The 20,037-nt window shown below is 42.6% G+C and overlaps 1 protein-coding gene across 6 annotated transcripts in view; it reads right to left on the reverse strand.

The window, feature by feature from the left end:
- IQCK (IQ motif containing K) overlaps positions 1–20,037 on the reverse strand; it is a 120,883-nt gene that overhangs the window by 28,801 nt on the left and 72,045 nt on the right. For all 6 annotated transcript variants that reach the window (XR_002144397.2, XR_002144396.2, XM_034670312.1 and 3 more), the window contains one exon: positions 7,030–7,141. Coding sequence is in view for 4 of the 6 variants with exons in the window: in XM_034670312.1 (XP_034526203.1) it covers positions 7,030–7,141 (112 nt within the window). In the remaining 2 variants the exon portion in view is untranslated. The remainder of the gene's footprint in view (positions 1–7,029; positions 7,142–20,037) is intronic.

The raw sequence follows: 20,037 nt of genomic DNA on the forward strand, positions 1-20,037 counted from the left end.
TAGAGTCTAATGGAGGAAAACAACAAGGTTGTTTAAAAGCACACACATATTTTAATAATACTAATCATGACAATAACCAGCATTTGTGGGAACGATGTGCCAGGACTTGTTCTAAAGATCATCTCTTGTAACATTTTAACAACCACCAGATGAGACAGGTACCATCATCAGTCCCATTCTGTACACGGGACAACTGAGGCTTAATGAAGTTAACTACATCAGGATCACACACATTCCAAAACTCTGTCCTTTACCCACTGCACTGTACCGCCTTCCTTCTTAGCTGACTACAGTTCTGGGGAGAGTGTTCAGAACTGGCTTTTCCCCTGAAGGCCATTTCAGTCTTATCGTAAATGGTAAATTTATCCATGAGTTCCCACTGGGGCATTTCCTGACCCCTATCTTGTTTGGAAAGGATGGCTCCTTCTGGAGCTCTGCAAAGGCCGCAAGGGATGCAAGCAGCAGGTGGCCAACGTGGGACTGCTTTCACTCTGTCCCTCCGCTGCCGGCTGGATGACACACATGAAATCCCGGCTGCTCTGCATGGTACACAGCAAGCCAAATTAATCTGTCAACAGACAGCAAATCAACTCAAAAGAATAAGAAACAACGGAAATAAATAGGCACGCTGCTCTTTTCCTGACCTTTAAACTGATTACAGCCTTGATTGTCTTCCAATTGTGAAGTGAAATGAAACGGCAGTTGTGCATGGAAGAGGGGCCGGCCCTGAGCCTGCCAGGAACAGCTCAAGCTGCTTCCTAGCAAGGGTTAAACCGTAACACGGCTTGAACACTGCCAATTTGATGAGCTCTTACTCGGCACCAGGCACTGTACCCCAGGCAGTGTACATAGGCTCATTTAAGCCTCAGGACTGGACCTGCTCATCAATTTCCTCACTCGATCATTCCACCAATATTTATTTGGTGCTCGCTTTGTGCCGGGCACTGTCCTAGGACAGGTCTTTGTCCTCAGGAACCTTATACTTTAATAAGGAAGACACATAACTGCCAAGTAAACAAATAACAGAGGACTCCTCTTGCCCGGGGCTCAGGGCATGCAGGCTTAGAGGACTCCACATTTTATTTACTTTAATGTTTTTTCATGAATTGCTCTACTTATTCTATTTTTTTTAAAGATTTTATTTATTTATTTATTTATTTATTTATTTATTTATTTGACAGAGATAGAGACAGCCAGCGAGAGAGGGAACACAAGCAGGGGGAGTGGGAGAGGAAGAAGCAGGCTCATAGCAGAGGAGCCTGATGTGGGGCTCCATCCCATAACGCCGGGATCACGCCCTGAGCCAAAGGCAGACGCTTAACCGCTGTGCAGGCGCCCCCCTACTTATTTTATTTTATTTTTTATTTTGGAGGACTCCACATTTTATTTTATTTATTTATTTATTAAAAATATTTTATTTTGGGGCACCTGGGTGGCTCAGTCATTAAACGTCTGCCTTCGGCTCAGGTCATGATCCCAGGGTCCTGGGATCCAGCCCCACATCAGCTCCCTGCTTGGCGGGAAGCCTGCTTCTCCCTCTCCCATTCCCCCTGCTTGTGTTCCCACTCTCACTGTGTCTCTCTCTGTCAAATAAATAAAATCTTTAAAAAATTATTTATTTATTTATTTATTCATGAGAGACAGAGAGAGACAGAGGGAGAAGCAGGCTCCCCATGAAGCCGGGAGCCTGATGCGGAACTTGATCCCAGGAGCCTGGGATCATGACCCGAGCCGAAGGCAGATGCTTAACCGACTGAGCCACCCAGGTGCCCCAGGATTCCACATTTGAAAGAGAGCACGAGGGGCGCCTGGGTGGCACAGTTGTTAAGCGTCTGCCTTCGGCTCAGGGCGTGATCCCAGCTTTCTGGGATCGAGCCCCGCGTCAGGCTCCTCTGCTATGAGCCTGCTTCTTCCTCTCCCACTTCCCCTGCTTGTGTTCCCTCTCTCTCTGGCTGTCTCTCTCTCTGTGTCGAATGAATAAATAAAATCTTTAGGAAAAAAAAAAAAGAGAGACCACGAAACAACTGCAGATCGGGTTCCTCCTTAGGGTATCTGGCTGACCTCTGGCTGACCAGGAGAACCTGGAAACTTAATGTTAACCCAGATGTCTGGGGCTCAACCCAAAACCGTCAGGTCAGAACCTGCGGACGTGAGGCACTGGTATTTTTTGACTTATAATTTTGAAATAATTTTGACTTTACAGAAAAGTTGCAGTAATCATCCACAGAACCCCCAAGTTCACCAGTAGTTTATACTGTGCCTTACTGTTTTCTCTCTGTGTATGCATATGTACATATGTGTACTGCACATTCTTTTTTTCTGAATCATTTGAGGTTAAGCTACATATCATATCTATTGATCCTTAAAACTTTCAGCATGTATCTTAAGAATGAGGTGGCTTTTTTTTTTTTTAAAGATTGTGTTTTTGGGGCGCCTGGGTGGCTCAGTCAGTTAAGTGTCTGCCTTCGGCTCAGGTCATGATCTCAGGGTCCTGGAATTGAGCACCGCATCGGCCTCCCTGCTCAGTGGGAGCCTGCTTCTCCCTCTCCCTCTGCAGCTCTCCCTGCTTGTGCTCTCTTCACTCTCTCTCAAGAAAATAAATAAAATCTTTTAAAATTGAGGAAATTTGATAGTGCTGTGTAGTTATTTATATAAAGGTATATTCAAAGTTTGCTAATTGTCAGGGCGCCTGGGTGGCACAGCGGTTAAGCGTCTGCCTTCGGCTCAGGGCGTGATCCCAGCGTTGTGGGATCGAGCCCCACGTCGGGCTCCTCTGCTGTGAGCCTGCTTCTTCCTCTCCCACTCCCCCTGCTTGTGTTCCCTCTCTCGCTGGCTGTCTCTATCTCTGTCAAATAAATAAATAAAATCTTTAAAAACAAAACAAAACAAAACAAAACAAAAAAAACCCCAAAGTTTGCTAATTGTCTCAATAATGTCTTTCATAGAATTTTTTTTCCCATCCAGGATCCAATCTAAGATCATGTGTTGTGTTTAGCTGTCATGTCCCCTTGGTTCTCCTTTAGTCTTGATCTTTCTTGACATTGGCAAATTTTAAGAGTCCAAATCGGTTATTTTGGTGTGTGTCCTTCAATTTGGGTTTGTCCGATGTTTCCCCATGATTAGATTCAAGTTATATGTTTTGACAGGAATAGTGCATGAGCATATGTGATGAGTGTCCTTCTTAGTACATCATACCAGGAGGCACATTATGTCAGCTTGTCGCAGTATTGGTATACTAATTTTGAACATTGGTGAAGGTGGGTCTGCCAGGTTTCTCTAATGCAAAGTTAGCATTTCTCCCTTTGTTTACTGACTACTTTGTAGAGGGATATTTTGAGACTCTAAATATCATATTCCTCATCAAACTTTCACTCAATGGCTTTAGCAAGAACTGATGATTCTTGCCTGAGTTAATTATTTACTAATATGGTTACAAGTTGGTGACTTTTTAATATCGTTCTATTTCTAAATGTATTAGTTGGCATTCTAATGTAAGGAAAACTACCTCTTGTCCCTCATTATTTGTCAATGAGTTAAAATTCATTACTGTCGCTGTTAAATTTTTTAAAAAGATTTATTTACTTATTTGAGAGAGAAAGAGTGCATGAGCAAGGGGAGGAGCAGAGAGAAAGAAAGGGGAAACAAACTCCCTGCTGAGCGAGGAGCCAGAAGATGCAGGGGCTCCATCTCATGACCTGAGCCAAAACCAAGAGTTGGATGCTTAACCAACTGAGTTACCCTGGCACCCCACTGTCACTGTTAATTTTGACACTTAAATTGTCCCAGATTTGCTCAGTGAGACAAGTGAGAGCATGTATTCTTTTCCCATGTCCCCATCTTTATTTTCTGGCATAAGATGTTCTAGGCTTATCTTCTACTTTCCTTGCCCCAGCCCTGGAATCAGCCATTTCCCTAAGAAACTTTAATTCTGTTTAGAATGAGGGGCACTTAGAAACCAAGATCTGGGCGCTAAGAGTGCTCATTGCTTCTAGAATTTTCTATCAATGGCACTGGTTTTACAGAACGCTCTGAAGGTGATTCAAATGTGCAGCCAGTATTAAGAACCATTGTCTATGAAGAACGATCCCAATCATTACCTAAGTAGATGGCTCTGGGAAGGAAAGGGGGAGAAGCAATTGTAGGAGCAGTGGAGTAGTAGACCAGTGCAGTATGTTTCAAAGCATGGGTAAAGACACAATGAACAGTAAAGGCCATGAAATTGATCTACTGGGTCATGTCCAGCATTTAAAAAAAAAAAATCAAAAACAAAACCTCACTAGAACAGGAGGGTATGGGGCGCCTGGGTGGCTCAGTTGTTAGGCATCTGCCTTCGGCTCAGGTCATGATCACAGGGTCCTAGGATCGAGCTCCACATCGGGCTCCCTGCTCAGCAGGAAGCCTGCCTCTCCCTCTCCCTCTCCCACTGCCCCTGCTGGTGTTCCCTCTCTCACTGTGTCTCTCCAATAAATAAATAAAATCTTAAAAAAAAAAAAAAAGAACAGGAGGGTATGTACGAGATTGTAATATAAATCATAATAAATTTATTATAATGAATTTCTTACTGGATCACAGCTTAAAAAGATTGAGAATTACTGGCCTAAAGAAGAGTACTGTGCTTTTCTCTCCTTAGACAAGAATGGGTGCTTCCCCCAACTCAAGCCCTAAGGCAAGGGAGGGCAAATCCAAGAGAACAACTAAAAAAGATTGGGGGTGTCTCATGATTTGGTTGAACATCTGCTTTAAGGATAGATTTACATCTAGATCATTCCTCTATGTCTATCTGAGTAGGTTCAATGTGATCTTGGTAGGCACACTGGGGCAGAGAGAAGGAGGGCCATGGAGAAGTCTGCACGTCCACTGTTGGTTTCCTGTGGGTCAGGTGGACGCTGGGAGGTAACCTGAACTATCTTCCTAATGCCCTGACCAAGAGGGCTGGCCACTGGGTAAGGAGACCCCAAGAGTAGAAGGCTAAGAGTAGACTGGCAGAGGTGTAAGAGGTAGAGACAGAGCCAAATCCCCAGAGGGTTTTTTTTTTTTTTNTTTTAAGATTTTATTTATTTATTTGACAGAGAGAGAGACAGCCAGCGAGAGAGGGAACACAAGCAGGGGGAGTGGGAGAGGAAGAAGCAGGCTCCCAGCGGAGGAGCCTGATGTGGGGCTCGATCCCAGAACGCCGGGATCACACCCTGAGCCAAAGGCAGACACTTAATGACTGAGCCACGCAGGGACCCCCCCCCGCCAAGAGGGGTGTTCTGCCACCTACCGTTTCCCCCTCAGGTAGAATCATACGAAATACAGCAGTCAGAGAGTCAGCATGGAGATGCCTGCCCACAGGACATGAGTGGTAGCCTTAGCCAGAGAAGCAGCAGCAGCCGAGGGAGGATCAAAATAGACAGTGAAGAGATGGATGCCCCTGTATCTCCCTCCTTCCCACCCATCCCACTGGAGGAGAAAGGGATCCAGAAGAGGCGAGTGTAGAAGTGTGAAAGATCTAACACTTCTTTCCCCCACTCCCATCCCACAAATGGAGGGCAGAGGGGGTTGAGTAAACATTAAATTAGATCTGAGATTGAAATTTTAAACTAGACTGGGCTTTCTGAAATTAGAGCATACTGAAAAGACATGGAATCCACCCTATATGCCATGAAGGGATTGGAAAGAGAGGAAGCTTTTGTTTAGACTCCACCATGCTGAGATTGTTCAGTAGACTGGTTCCTGGTCTCTGGGGAAGGGCCTTTGAGGAGGTTATGCCCCAGGCCCGGAAGACGAGAAGTAGCTGGGGATGGGTGATTTTAAAGAAAAAAAATATAAAGTACCGAGTCTCCCAGGTGAGGAAGGCACTGGCATATGACAAGAACAGAAAAGTCTGGAAGGGCTGCAGCCTAGTGACGGGGACAGGTACAGGGCAGGATGGGGAGGTGAGAGGACTCAAAGTATGGATGGCCTGTAGCCTGCTGAGGTGAGGAGGATTCTTGTTTCATAAACTGTAAAGTACTATGAACTTATCTAAAAGATTCCAACCGTGCGCCTCTTCCTACCTTGTCCAAATCCTGAAGGTAACTATCATTACTGTATTCTTCCACGCTGTTTAGACATCTCCACGTTTCCATGTATATGCTTTTAATATGGATAAAAACTTACGGTTCTGTGATTCTTTTCCAATTAATAATATATCATTAATCTCCTTCCATGTCGTTGGTTGAATAAATGATGCTAAATCCAGACCATGCAACTGTTAAACTTCACAATGCTACTCTCTAGTTGTTGACCAGAATGATGTTCTGAGTATGTTCAGTGACAAGGTAGATTATGTGACAGAATGTAATAATGTAGAATCCAGTGTTTAATAAAATACGAATGGATATTTATTTTACCTGTTTGCACTGGAAAAAGCATAGCAGGATATACGCCAAAATATTAACAGTGGTGGGATTTCTGTTTTTTCCCCCCTTTTTGGCTGTTTTTCTTATTTTCCTATTGTAAATATGTAGTAACTTAAAGTTTTATAATAAAAAGTGTGGAAAGCAAATAGGACAAAGTGGTGACACTTGCATACGACGGGGTGCTTGTTACTCTTAGTATATCAGTGTGTGTGTGTGTGTGTGTGTGTGTGCACACATACGTGTTTAATTTCTCACAAAAAGGGAGAGGACAAGCATAATGCATCATTTCAGTTCAGACACATAATCAACAACTTAAAAAAGATAACCACCCATCACACTGATGGACACTGTGCTTCCAAAATGAGGGGTTATCCTTGATGTCTTATAGCTTAACCCAAAGAGACCTGCAGACACAGGATGACACTGAGTTTGTCCCTGAGTAAGGAAAATGCCCATGTAAATTATGTCACCTCGCCCTGTCATTCCAGAGCAGAATCTTAATATGCAGCCACTTTCCCCTCCACACAAACTGAGTTCCCTGCAGACACAAGGACCCGATAAGAAATCAGGGGGCTTCCTTCTTGAGCCTGGGCTAAGACGCAGGCTTTTCCTAAATAAACTAGGGACTGTGAATTAAACAACTGACCTTTCTGTTCTTGTTTGGCCCAGAAAATCTTGACTCGCTGGCGAATGTGCTTGTCTTCACGCAGTTTCTTCTGCCATTGACGCAAGTCTTGAATCTCAGGATCACACCGAACCTGGAAAACGCCCGCAAAGCTTTAGTTCCTTTTCAAAAATACGTCTATACATTAGCTTGTTAACTCTGCATGGAAAATCATTTACAAATTAACTGGATAAACTTTGGATTCTAAGTGAATCAGTGTTCTAAATTATTTATCTAAACTCCTGAAGCTTATGTAAAACTTGAGTGTAAATGAGGTTGTGTAAGGATTTGCTATAATAATGGTAGGTTGAGAACATTCTAGGTCTGTGCTGTCCAATAGAAGTATGATTACAGCCACGTGTGAAATTTTAAATTTCCTTGCAGTTTCATTTTAAAAAGTAAAAATGAGCCAGTAAGATTATTTTGAAGAATATATTTAACCTCAAAGATCCAAAATATTATTTCAACATGTTATGAATACAAAAATTATTTATGAGATATTTCACTCTCTGTTTTCCATACCAAGTCTTCAACATTTAGTGTATTTTACAGTTACAGCACATCTCTGTTTGGGCTAGATGCATTTCAAGTGCTCAATGATGGCATATAACTGGTGGCTACCATATTGGTTCTAGAAGAATCACAGACAATGTTATTAATCATAATTCTGTTTAACACCAATTAGTTAACACTGAGCGCCTACTGCATACTGGGCTTCGTGCTAGACATTGGCAATAAAGAGATTATTGATGATAATTTGAATTACTTAAGTATTATTTTATTATTCCATAGCTCATATTTATTGTGCACTTATGTCCCAGGTGTTAAGTGTTTTACAAATTTAACCATCAAAACACCCAATAAGGCAAGAATGATTATGCTTATTTTATAGAGGAAGAAACTCAGTTTAGCCAGCTTGCTGAGCTACAGAGCTAGGAAACGGTGTTGAGATTCAAACGTAGGCAGACTGTTTCAGTTGCCCTTGAGGGGCTGAGCATCTAGCAGGAGACACAGAGTATACAGGAATAAGATCAACAAAGTGTGGTAAGAATAAGAATATCCATGAGTACAAGTGAATACAGAGGGGGAACTGAACTTAGCCTGGAGCGCTCAGGAAACACTTCATGGAGGAGATGACCCCTGGGCTGAGTTTCAAAGCATAACTAGAGTTAGCCATGGAGGGAAGGTGGGTAGAGTGTAATGGTGGTCCAGTTCTGCTCATTGTGATCATGTCACAAAGCCAGGGCCCAACCTCCTGCTCTTTTAGACCAGCACTGGATCTTGAGACTTCTTACTCTGGTCATTGGGATCCAAGCTTCTTGGATTAGTTTCTGAAGAGTCCTGTTGTCCTCCAGAAGCGTCCTCCCATGGCTTTTTATAACTAGGAAACTTGTGGGGGCATGGGTGGGGGTAGGGTAGGCATTGTTGGGCTTGGCGTGATCGCAATCCCTTTTCCTTCTAGAAAGTTCCTGGCTTCTTTATGCAAATTGATACCACGCACCCCAGAGCTCTACTCACTAAGAGGCATTTGGAGAGAAGGCCTTATCAAAATCAAGAAAAATAAAGTCCTTCCTAATACTTCCTCTCCCAGGGCATGGGGTGCCTTGGTTGTCTTAAGAAAACTACACAAGGGGCACCTGGGTGGCACAGCGGTTAAGCGTCTGCCTTCGGCTCAGGGCGTGATCCCGGCGTTATGGGATCGAGCCCCGCATCAGGCTCCTCTGCTATGAGCCTGCTTCTTCCTCTCCCACTCCCCCTGCTTGTGTTCCCTCTCTCGCTGGCTGTCTCTATCTCTGTCAAAATAAATAAATAAAATCTTTAGAAAAAAAAAAAAAAAAGAATACTACACAAATGATTTTTTTTTCCAAAATAAAAAAGACAGATTGTTTCCTGCTGAACTTATAAATGATAGCTACACTTGCTTAAAGAAAAAGAAAATATACAATTTATCTATAAATATGTTTTTAAAATTACACATACAAAGGACAATATACGTATATATTTTATATATATACTTGTGTGTATATACATATTAAGTATTTTGTATATAAAGTATACACACATGCCAGTTTAATGTTATGCAAATTTCAGAGATGGTCCTATATTAATGTCATAGAACATAAGGTCATCCCCCAAATCTTTTAAATTACAAGCTAATGTTTTTACAGTGTTTCCTAAAGTCTTATGTTCAAAAGATTAGACACCTTCAACATCTCTGTTTTGTGGGCTGAGCAAGCCCAAACTCTCCTGGGCAGCTAAAAAGGGGATTATCGACATCTTTGCCACCAGCTTCTGTTTATCTAGATCCAAGCACACAGAAATCCCCACATTTCTGTACTGTGACAAATGATACCCTTAATGATGATAAATGTGAAGGATCTTTCGAATCACTAAAGAAAGGTTAACACTAATTATAATCAGCAAGTTGACAAGGTTTTCTTATAGTCAAATTCTTTCTGCATAATTGATGTATTCTTAAAGCTTGGAAGGACACACAGAGTGTGGGTTCCTTAAGGGAGGAAGGAAAATGGGGGAGAGGGCTTTTGCTTTTTACTCCGTATTTTTCTGGTTGGATTGCTTGGGATGTTTACAATGAGCATATATTGTTTCAGGAGTACAAGTGTTTCAATTTTAAGTAACAGGCTGCTGAGAGGCAAATAATTCTTTAAGAATAACTGATGAATTTTTCTTACAATCCTTTGAACTCTCAATTACCTAAATATTCAACAAAAGAAACACCCATTTCCTTCATCATTCCGGAAGCCTACAGTTGTTCTCAGGGCTCTGCTGACCAGTTTAGGGTGATTTTCCTCTGTGTGGCCAGAGACCCTTCATCTTTTTCTTGATTTCCTTCATTTCAAACCAAGGACTGCTATTTACCAAAGTGGAATACGGCAGCCTTGTTAGTTAACTTCTCATTACCAGGAAAGCCTGGATCCTGAGAGAAGGCTTTTGTGAGCCCTAGGGAAAGCATGCACTCATTGAACTGGGCTAATCCCGGTCATTATAGCCATGATTACGGAATCAATTTAAACGGCAGTGGTTGTGCCAATCAGCAAATACCGTAGAGTGCAGTGTAATGTTTAACACGTAAACAATTTCATTGCTTTTTTAAAAAAAGTCTCCCTTATGAGTGGCTTCCTACTTTTACTTCTTTAAATTACTACATGGAGTCCATCTGCCCTTCCAAGATAGGCACACTGAGTATTATACACATTATTGTGTACTTGACTTTGGGGTAAGCCCAGGAAGAAAACTCCATTATTTGGATGTGAATTTCTAAAAAAAATGCCTGTGAACTAATCAAATTCTCCTAATTATCTATTATTCTGATGAAAGCCAACAGGGTACCATATTGGTTAAGAGAGCCAACTCTGGTTCAGAAAGCCTGAAGTTGAATCTCAGCTCTGCAAATGACAAGCTGAGAAACCTTGAGCAAGTTACTTAAACTCCCTGAGCCTCGATTTCCTCATCTGTAAAATGGAGATAGAACAGACATTTCCTTCACCGCGTTGGTGTGAAAACAAGATGAGATACTGTCTGGTCCATAGTAAGCCCTCGCTCTGTTAGCAATTTCTTAAATCAACTAATAAAATAATAAGAGGGCACCTGGGTGGCTCAGTTGGTTGAGTGTCCGACTCTTGGTTTGAGCTCAGGTCATAATCTTAGGGTTGTGGGATCGGGCCCCAGGTCAGGCTCCGTACTCAGTGTGGAGTCTGCTTGAGATTGTCTCTCTCTGCCCCTCCCCTCCCAAATAAATAAGTAAGTAAATATTTTTTTAAAAAAGGAAGAAGAATAAGAATTCAGGGGCGCCTGGGTGGCACAGCTGTTAAGTGTCTGCCTTCGGCTCAGGGTGCGATCCCGGCGTTGTGGGATCGAGCCCCACATCAGGCTCTTCCGCTATGAGCCTGCTTCTTCCTCTCCCACTCCCCCTGCTTGTGTTCCCTCTCTCGCTGGCTGTCTCTATCTCTGTCGAATAAATAAATAAAATCTTTAAAAAAAAAAAAAAGAATAAGAATTCAGCTCTGAGGCTGCATCCTACAATTGCTGGTAGGACATGGTGCCAATTGGCTGAAGAGCCAGTGATTCATAAAACTGGAAGTGAGACCTCTTCCCAAGGGTTTGCAAATGTTGAATACATAAATGATTTTATATTATATAACTTTAGGCAGTGCTCAGCCAGTATAGAGGTATCAGGGCTGTAGAACAGTGACTGCGGCAGGGGAGAAGAGAGGGGCCACTAGCTGGGACTTGGAAGTTGCCCTACATAGATCTATACTTCTGAATTCCTCTTAGCTCAGTTGCTTTCCTTGCTTTTTGGCAAAACAGACAATAACATAGCAATGACTGGATTGCAGGATGATTCCCTGGAGTTTTTCTAATGGCTTTGGAGAAAGAAACTTTCAATATATTACAGTTCCTGGAAAGATGCTGGAGAAAAACACAACGGAGAGCCCTTCAGTAATGCTGGCAAGAGTGAATCTCCAACTCAGTGTGAGATGCCTCAGAAGGTTCTTATCACATCCTTGCCATGACTTGATGCACTAATGATTATATTGAAGGATTTTGTACTTGAGAAAAGTGGATTTCAACGTGAAGGAAATGTATGTTTGCAAATTCTCTTTCAAATACCTAATGGAATATTCAGTTTCCAACTCTCTCATAAATTGAGTTTTCTTTTTGTAAGTAAGCTTTGTGATTTCTTCTCAGATCTTTGGTGAAACGAAACAAAAGTTAGCTTCTCATTTGGGTGGTTATGAGTGTTCCTTATTGTTTTTGGGAACTAATTATAAAAACCTGTAGATATCACATATTTCTGGGTATTGTGGAGGTGTCCCAGATATTCATCTGTAGTATGACAGCATGTCTCTTAGGAGCTGCTTGGGGCTTTCAGGGAGGAGTAGAAATATGTTCTAGAGAAACATTATTTAAACGGTGTGTTCATCACATTAGCATATGGTAAGTTCAGTTCAGTGGGTTGTAAAAAGCATTACGAAAAGTCTGACCCAATAGAAAACACCAGATATTCCTTTATCATTAAGGACCTGCTTTATCTCTGAAAATGTTGGTTTTTTTTTTCTCTCAAAGTCTATCTTATCTGATGTTCATAACGCAAGCTCACTCTCCTTTTGGTTGGTATTTGTGTTGTATTGTATATCTTTTTCTACCTCTTTACTTTCGACTGTTCTCGGTCATTTTGTATTACCTGTAGCACAGAGGCAGATTTCTTTTTAATCCAATCTAAAAATCAGAGAAGAGCTCATTCTATTTACATTTATTGTGACCAGTATTATATTTGTACTGATCTTGCTCATCTTGTTTTTTATTTATCATGCTCTTGTCTTTTTTTCCTTTCCTGCTTTTAATAGCATTGAATTTCTTTTTTTTTTTTTTTAAGATTTTATTTATTTGACAGAGAGAGAGGCAGTCAGCGAGAGAGGGAACACAGGCAGGGGCAGTGGGAGAGGAAGAAGCAGGCTCCCCGCGGAGCAGCCTGATGTGGGGCTTGATCCCAGGACTCTGGGATCACGCCCTGAGCCGAAGGCAGACGCTCAACGACTGAGCCACCCAGGCGCCCCATGTATTGAATTTCTTGAATTCCATTTTTCCCTTCTACTGATTTGTTAGTTCTTATTCTTTTTCTTGAATATGTTGTTATAATGTAATAAAAGACTTAAGGTAAAAAATGAATCTGTCCAACCTCCCCTCAAGTAGTTATAGGACTTTAGAACACCTTTAACATCCCACTCTCAACTCTCATGATTGCTATCCAGTATTTTAGTTTCCTCTCATTTACCCCCCACTGGTGTGTGTAAATATGTGTTGTCTGTATATATATATATGTATGTATATGTGTGTATATATGTTTATATGTATCTATGTGTATATATGCACATGCAGTATGTGTACGTGTGTGCATATGCATGTGGTTATATATGCACACAGTATGTGTACATGTGTGTATACATGTGTGTATATTATATATAATAGTCAATGTGTATTTAGATCTAGCAGCTTCCTCATTCATTATTGTTTCTTGCATTCCGCTCCCACTCCTTCCTTATAGATTCAATTTCCTTCTAACTCAAGTACATCATTTAGAAGTTCTTTCAGTGAGAGATGTGTTTGAAAATGTATTTAGCCCTTGCTCTTGAGTGTTAATTTAGTGAGCATATAATTCTCTCTTGAACGTTACTTTCTCTCAGTGTTTGAAGAGAATACACATCACCGTTTTCTGGCGGATACTACTGCTGATGAGAAGTCCTGATTGGTCTCATTGTTTTTCCCTCCTAGGCAATCCTTTCAAGAGAGCTATAAGGCTTCTTCTTTGCTTCTGGCATGTCACGGTTTAAGCTGGTAGCATTTTGCTGCAGTTTTGTCCTTATTAATCTAGTTCGGGATTTGTGTTTCTTCACCTGGGATGTTCTTGCCCAGTGGCTCTGTCAACACTGCCTCTCCCCTGCTCATTCTGTCGTCACCCTCTGCAATTCCTATTAGACTCATGTTTGACCTTCTTCTTTGTCTCAACTGCTTTCCCACATTTCCCACCTCTATCTCCCTGCTGCTTCTTTCTCCCAGCTCTCCCTGGATAGCAATTACTTCTCCAGCTGCGTCTGTCTGCTATTTAGCGCGCACCCAAAGTATGGTCCATGGATCGGCACCATCAGCAGTACCTGGGAGCTCATCAGACATGCAAATTCACGGCTTCCACCTAAGACCGATTAAGTCAGAACTGAATAGAGAGTGGGGCCAGGAATCTGTGTTTTAACAAACTCGCCAGATGATCCTGATGCTTACTGAAGTTTGAGAAGCATGGCTTTAGCCTGTTCACTTAATTGTTTTCATTTTTATAGGTCGTACTTAGTTCTTTTTCAAATCTGATCCAGTTTTTTCTTGTCGCTCTGTTCTTTCAGCAAGGTTTATATTCTTAAAAAAAATTTTTTTTAGTAATTCTCTATAATCATTTTAAACATACTTATTTCATAGTCTCAAATTGCCACTCTTGAGGCCTTGGATTTTCCAGCTGGCTGTACTCACTGACTCCCCCCACCTCCATTCCTTGTTGGTTTATTTTTTATTATGAGCTCATAGTCACTGAGGGCCTTAGTTCTAAGTTTGCCCAGGTCTGAGGTCATGTTTTTTATGCAAGGGCCAATACAATTTTTTTTTAAAGGTCAGATAATAAATATTTTTGGCTTTATGGGCCATATAGTCTCTGTCCCAATGACTGTCATTATAGCACAAAAGCAACCATAGACAATATGTTTTTTAAAAATGGGCCTGGCTGTGTTCCAATAAACTATTTATAAAAATAGACAGCAGGCCTGATTTGGTCCATGGGCTCTAGTTTGTCAGCCCCTACTCTGATCCTTGAGTGGGCATTAGAACCGTAGCCCCCAGTTTCCCTTAGTTCTCCTTCCATCTTTCTGTATGTATTACATAACATTATTGCTTTAAGACAGTTCCCTAAACTTACCTGATGATTTTGAGATCACTTAGGGCACCTGTTAAAAATAGAGTCTCAGGCTCTTGCCTTGTAGGTTCTGATTTAGTCTATGTGACATGGAACCAACATCTCGGTATGTTCAGCAAGAATCCCAGGTGATTCTAATGATCTGAAAGGTTTGAAGCTCTGCTCTAATGGCAGAGAATGTGAAGAATGAACTTAATGTTAGGAGACCTACTGCTTTACCGCGTGTACATTTTTTGTCTCAGTTCTTACACAATGCCATGTCGATGACTGCAAATTCTGAAAATCAGAGTCAAGAAGGACAGCTCAGGCTATTAAGTGTGCGGTCAGGAGACAGGATCTGTGTGACTCATGAACAGCAACTGCTTTTTGGTGGGGTAGTATCTTCAGTGCAGTTCCAGAAAGGCCTTCTCCCAGGAAGCCACACCTATTTTGTACCGAAGTCCCTTTAATAATAAAGTCATATTACAGTACATACTTGGAAAAAGCGGAATTTCCCCCAACAGCTCTATAATGACAGTTGAGATAAAGTTCATCCAACTTTTCTTGGTACTTGTTTACCCACATAATCAGGGAATGATTAAGTTGCAAAAACATTTAAGGGATTCGATGAACTTTGCAATGATTTATAAATTACAGCCAAGTGAGTGATGCCAAAGACCGTATTATTGCACAAGGCTTTGATCTCTTTGTTACCAATGATACCCAGAACTGACATTTATGTAGTTATAGCTGCCCAGATGTTTCTAATGTGCAGTCAAGGTTGACAGCCACTGGTCTAAAGTATGGACACTTAAACCTCCACCAGTGTCTCTCAAAGTGTGGTTTCCAAACGAGCAGCATCGACATCTCTTGAGAGCTAGTTTGAAATGTAAGTTCTCAGGCCCTATTCCAGTCCTGTTGACTCAGATACTCTGGCATTGGGGCCCAACAATCCATGTGTTAACACGTCTTCTAGATCATTCTGATGTAGGTTTCAGTTTGAGAGCTATTGCACCATGCCCCCAGTGAATCCCAGTGCCCTGGATCCCTGCCCCTTTTAAAACTATGCATTCTTCTCATTAAATGGGGGAGTCTATCCCCCTTTTTGAATCTGGGTGAGCCTCATGACTTGGTTTGACCAACAGAAGGTAACTCAAGTGCTGCTGAGCAAGTTTCAGAGTTTAGCCCTCAGAAGGCTTGAAGCTTCCATTTTGGGAATGTTTCTTCCATAATGTAAGGAAGCTGGCCTGACGCACTGGAGGATGACAAGCCACGTAGAGGGGAACTGAAGGGCTCCAGACTTGTGCATGAGGCCAGCTTGGACCTTCCAGCCCAGCCCAGATCATCCAGGCAGAGAATACCATCATGCTGCTGGAAAGGTCCATCATGGCCAAGAAGTGCCCACTGAAGGTGGTACAGATGGGGCTGGAGTGCCGGACCCAGAGCCCCACTTTGGAGCTGTGTGGGGACATCCCACAGTAGAAGCTCCCGAATGTAGTGTTCACCATTAAACGCACCGACTGAACGTAGCCACATGAATGAGTAGCAGGGGAACTGGTCAGTTAACCCACAGGACTGTGAAAAATAATCAATTGCTATGGCTTAAGTCACTAAGATTTAGCGCAGAAGGGATCAGATTACAGCTATACAATGTACCCATACACTTTGCCTTGAAGGGAAATTGATTAGCCCTTCAAAGAGACAGACTCCAGAAAAGTTGTGAATTTGGCTGGTACTAATAGCCGGGTGCGTCAGATGCGCCTAGTACATAGGGCTGGCTTCACGGGCATTGCCCTGGGCAGTCGCACAGGCCCTTGCTTAGTAGGGTGTCACATTGTTTTAAAACTCTTGCTGTCACCATCTGGAAATTCCTAAAACTTTGAACAAGGGGCCCTGCATTTGCATTTTACACTAGGCCCTACACATTCTGTCGCCAGTCCCACCAGTATGTAGTTTCCTCATTTACTCCCCACAACACACTTGGGAGTTTGGTTTATCAGCTTCCATCACATATTTGGGATATGTTGCAACTGAGCAAATAAAAAGGGGGGTTTTGCAGACAGTCTGGGAAGTTGGCAAAGCATTTTCTGGGCATATTAAGAAAACTCCACTTGCAGGTATAACCCAGAGTATATTTTAAAAACCACAGGATCAGGCAGGGGGAAGGGGAAGGGTCTGGCCTGGGAAGCTAGGCCCCAAGCAGCCTAAACTCACTATTTATAGTGCTGTGGCCTATTTTGGCTTGCCGGGTGGCGCTGAAAATTGCCCTGAGAACTGGGCCTGGGAACTGATGGTGGAAATCAGGTGCCTTCATTATGGGGTATCGCTGGGATCATGCTGGGCACAAAGGTCTTTCTGATGAGCTCAAGGACATTTTGCGAAACAGGATTTTCTTTGATAGGATTTTCTTTGACAGGGAATAAAAAAAATTAAAGTGAATCATTAGAAATGATCAGGAACTATTAGGGTAGAAAATACATGGATCAGATCAAGTCAATAAAGAGCTAACACTTATGAGGCCCTAACCATGTGCCAGGCACTATACTAAGCACTTGACTTGCACCATTTCCTTTCTATCCTCACTTATAACCCTGTGAAGGCAACACTATTCATCACACTCATTTTACAGGAAAGAAAACAGAGGCTTAGGGAAATTAAGTAATTTACTGAAGGTCACAGGGTTGATAAGCTGAGATTCAAACCCGCATCATGGCACTCCAGCTACCAGCTCTGCTTCTCAAACTTTCCCATCCAAAGACTCACCGGGGCAGCTTGTCAAGATATAGATTCTAATTTGAGAGGTCTGGGGTGGGGCCTAGATTCTGCATTTCCAACCAGTTGTCATGTGAAGATGATGCCACTGGTCTATGAACCACAATTTGAGTAGCAGGGATGTAGCTATTATAATAGTTTTCCTGCTTCTGTTTCTTTCTTTTCTTTCTTTCTTTCTTTCTCTTTCTTTTCTTTCCCTTTCTTTTCTTTTCTTTTCTTTCTTTCTTTCTTTCTTTCTTTCTTTCTTTCTTTCTTTCTTTCTTTCTTTCTTTCAAGATTTATGTATTTTAGAGAGAGAGAGCAAGTAGGGTAAGGGGCAGAGAGAGACAAGCAGACTCTGCACATGGAGTGCAGAGACCCACGTGGGTCTTGATCCCAGGACCCCAAGATCATGATCTGTGCCAAAGGCAGATGCTTAACCGGCTGAGCCATCCAGCTGCCCTTCCAGCTTCTATTTCTATCCCCTACAGTTTGCTCTCTCTACAGTAGCCTGAGTTATTGTGTTAGGTTCCTTTGCTGCATAATAAATGACCCCCCAAAATTTGGTGGCTCACAACAACAATGAACTCTTATCTCACACAGTTTGTGAGGCTTAGAAATCCAGGCACGGCTGAGCTGGGTGGTTCTAGTTCAGGGTCTCTCATGAGGTTACAGCTAGGATGTTAGCTGGGCCTGTAGTCCCCTGAAGGTTTGATGGGGCTGGAGGAGCTGCACCTGAGAAGGCTCACTCACACAGCTATGGGCTGGAGGTCTCCATTTCTTGTATGTGGGCATCTCTGTAGGGCTGCTCATGACATGGTAGCTGGTTTCTCCCAGAGTGAATGATCCAAGACAGAGAGAGAGAGAGAGAGAGAGAGAGAGAGAGGAAGGCTGCACATATCAACCCTGGTATAGTTGTGGGAAGGGATGCCCCAGGAATGTGAATACCGGGAGGTGGGGATGACTGCGGAGTCATCATGGATGCTGGCCTGATGAAAACTAAGTGAGGATATGTCCCTCTTCTCAGCTTCATTGATGTTGGGCTTGTCCACATGACTCATTTCAGCCAGTGGAATGTGTGGGGAAGTGGCATGTCCCCAGGCTAGGTCTTAAGACTCACTGTGTTTCTCCTCACCCATTTGAAAGCTTTTGATTTCTCCCGTAAAAGGAACATGCCCTTGGTAGCTTACTGACCTCAGAAGAGTGACAGACCCTAGACAAAACTACATAGAACACAACAGCCTAGATCCAAGTGTAGCCAAACCCAACCTAGAACAGCTGAAACCTGGCTGAATTGCTGGCATGTGAGTAGGATATAAATGTATGTTGTAAGCCACTGAGTTTGGGCTGGTTTGTTAAGCAGCATTATTGGGACAATTGCTAGCTGATACACTTCTCGGCATTATATTACCTATTTATTCATACCTGTTTACAGTCTATTGCAAGAATGCAAACTCCTTGAGGGCGGGGACATGGTCTTATTCTTTGCAGTATGCCCAGCATCTAGACCAATGCCTGCCTGCCACATAACAGGTCCCCAATAAATACTAGTGAATGAATATCAGTGAATGAATTGATCTAATTACAGAGCATGCTTGCTTAACCTTTATGCTATACTGCCTTCAAGTTAGCCTAAAAAATTGCAAAGTATTACAAAAACAATTGTTTTGAACCGGAATTGTAGGCAGCATATCCTTTACAAAGAAATTGTGACTTGCGCCAAGTAGTGTGCCATTGTCTCTGTGCCAGATGCCAACCCTCTTCACCTGGGTCGTATCAGACGTCATCCAGAAACGACAACCAACCCCCTGCCTGAGAACGGAAGTGCTGCTTGAAATGACACCGGCTCACCTGGTTGGGCAGCTGTCCCCAGAGGGAAGCCGGAGAGATGGCTAATGACACACACAAAGGGAGGAAATGCACTCCCCCCCCCACCCCGCCTCCAACAGCTGCACCAGAAGACACCCCTCTCTGGAAAGAAGGAAGAGGAAGCCAAGAAAGCTGTACAGCTGACCAGCAATCTGCGGAAGCCAACACTCACAAGAAAGCAGAAGGAAAAAGGCTGGCCCTTAAAGTCACTGATTGTTGGACTTATTGAGGAACTAGAAATCGACACCAACTCCTAAAGCTTCCCTCGGTCCTGCCATCCCAGGGCTCACTTCGGGTTGGAAGTATTTTGAATGAGAAAGTGCTTAGTCAGGTTCCTACCTGCCAACTACATTTGTAGGGTGTTTTCCTTCAAATACAAATACAAATCTATTTCCTTCAGAATAGATGTACGTGTGCTGATGTGGAAAGCGATCCTCAAAGCTAAACGAAAGGCAGGATGCAGGCTGTAGAGCGTCAGCCCAAACTTATAAAAATAAATATCCTGGGGCGCCTGGGTGGCTCAGTTGTTGAGCGTCTGCCTTCGGCTCAGGGCGTGATCCCAGAGTTCTGGGGTCGAGCCCCACATCAGGCTCCTCCACTGGGAGCCTGCTTCCTCCTCTCCCACTCCCCCTGCTTGTGTTCCCTCTCTCGCTGGATGTCTCTCTCTCTGTCAAATGAATAAGTAAAATCTTTAAATAAATAAATAAATAAATATCCTATGTTTATAAAAAACACAATATAATCCATACACATAAATGTTCATATAGACAAAAGGAAAACATTAAAAAGATACATGCCAATCTGTTAATAGGGGTTTCGCCTGGGAAACAGGTTTAGAGTAGGACAGGAATGGAGAGTTCCACATTTAACTTTAAAGTACTTGTTATGGACTGAAGGTGTTTCCCCAAAATTTGTAT

The sequence above is a fragment of the Ailuropoda melanoleuca genome, chromosome 10, assembly GCF_002007445.2.
Source record: "Ailuropoda melanoleuca isolate Jingjing chromosome 10, ASM200744v2, whole genome shotgun sequence".
NCBI classification, from domain to species: Eukaryota; Metazoa; Chordata; class Mammalia; order Carnivora; family Ursidae; genus Ailuropoda; species Ailuropoda melanoleuca.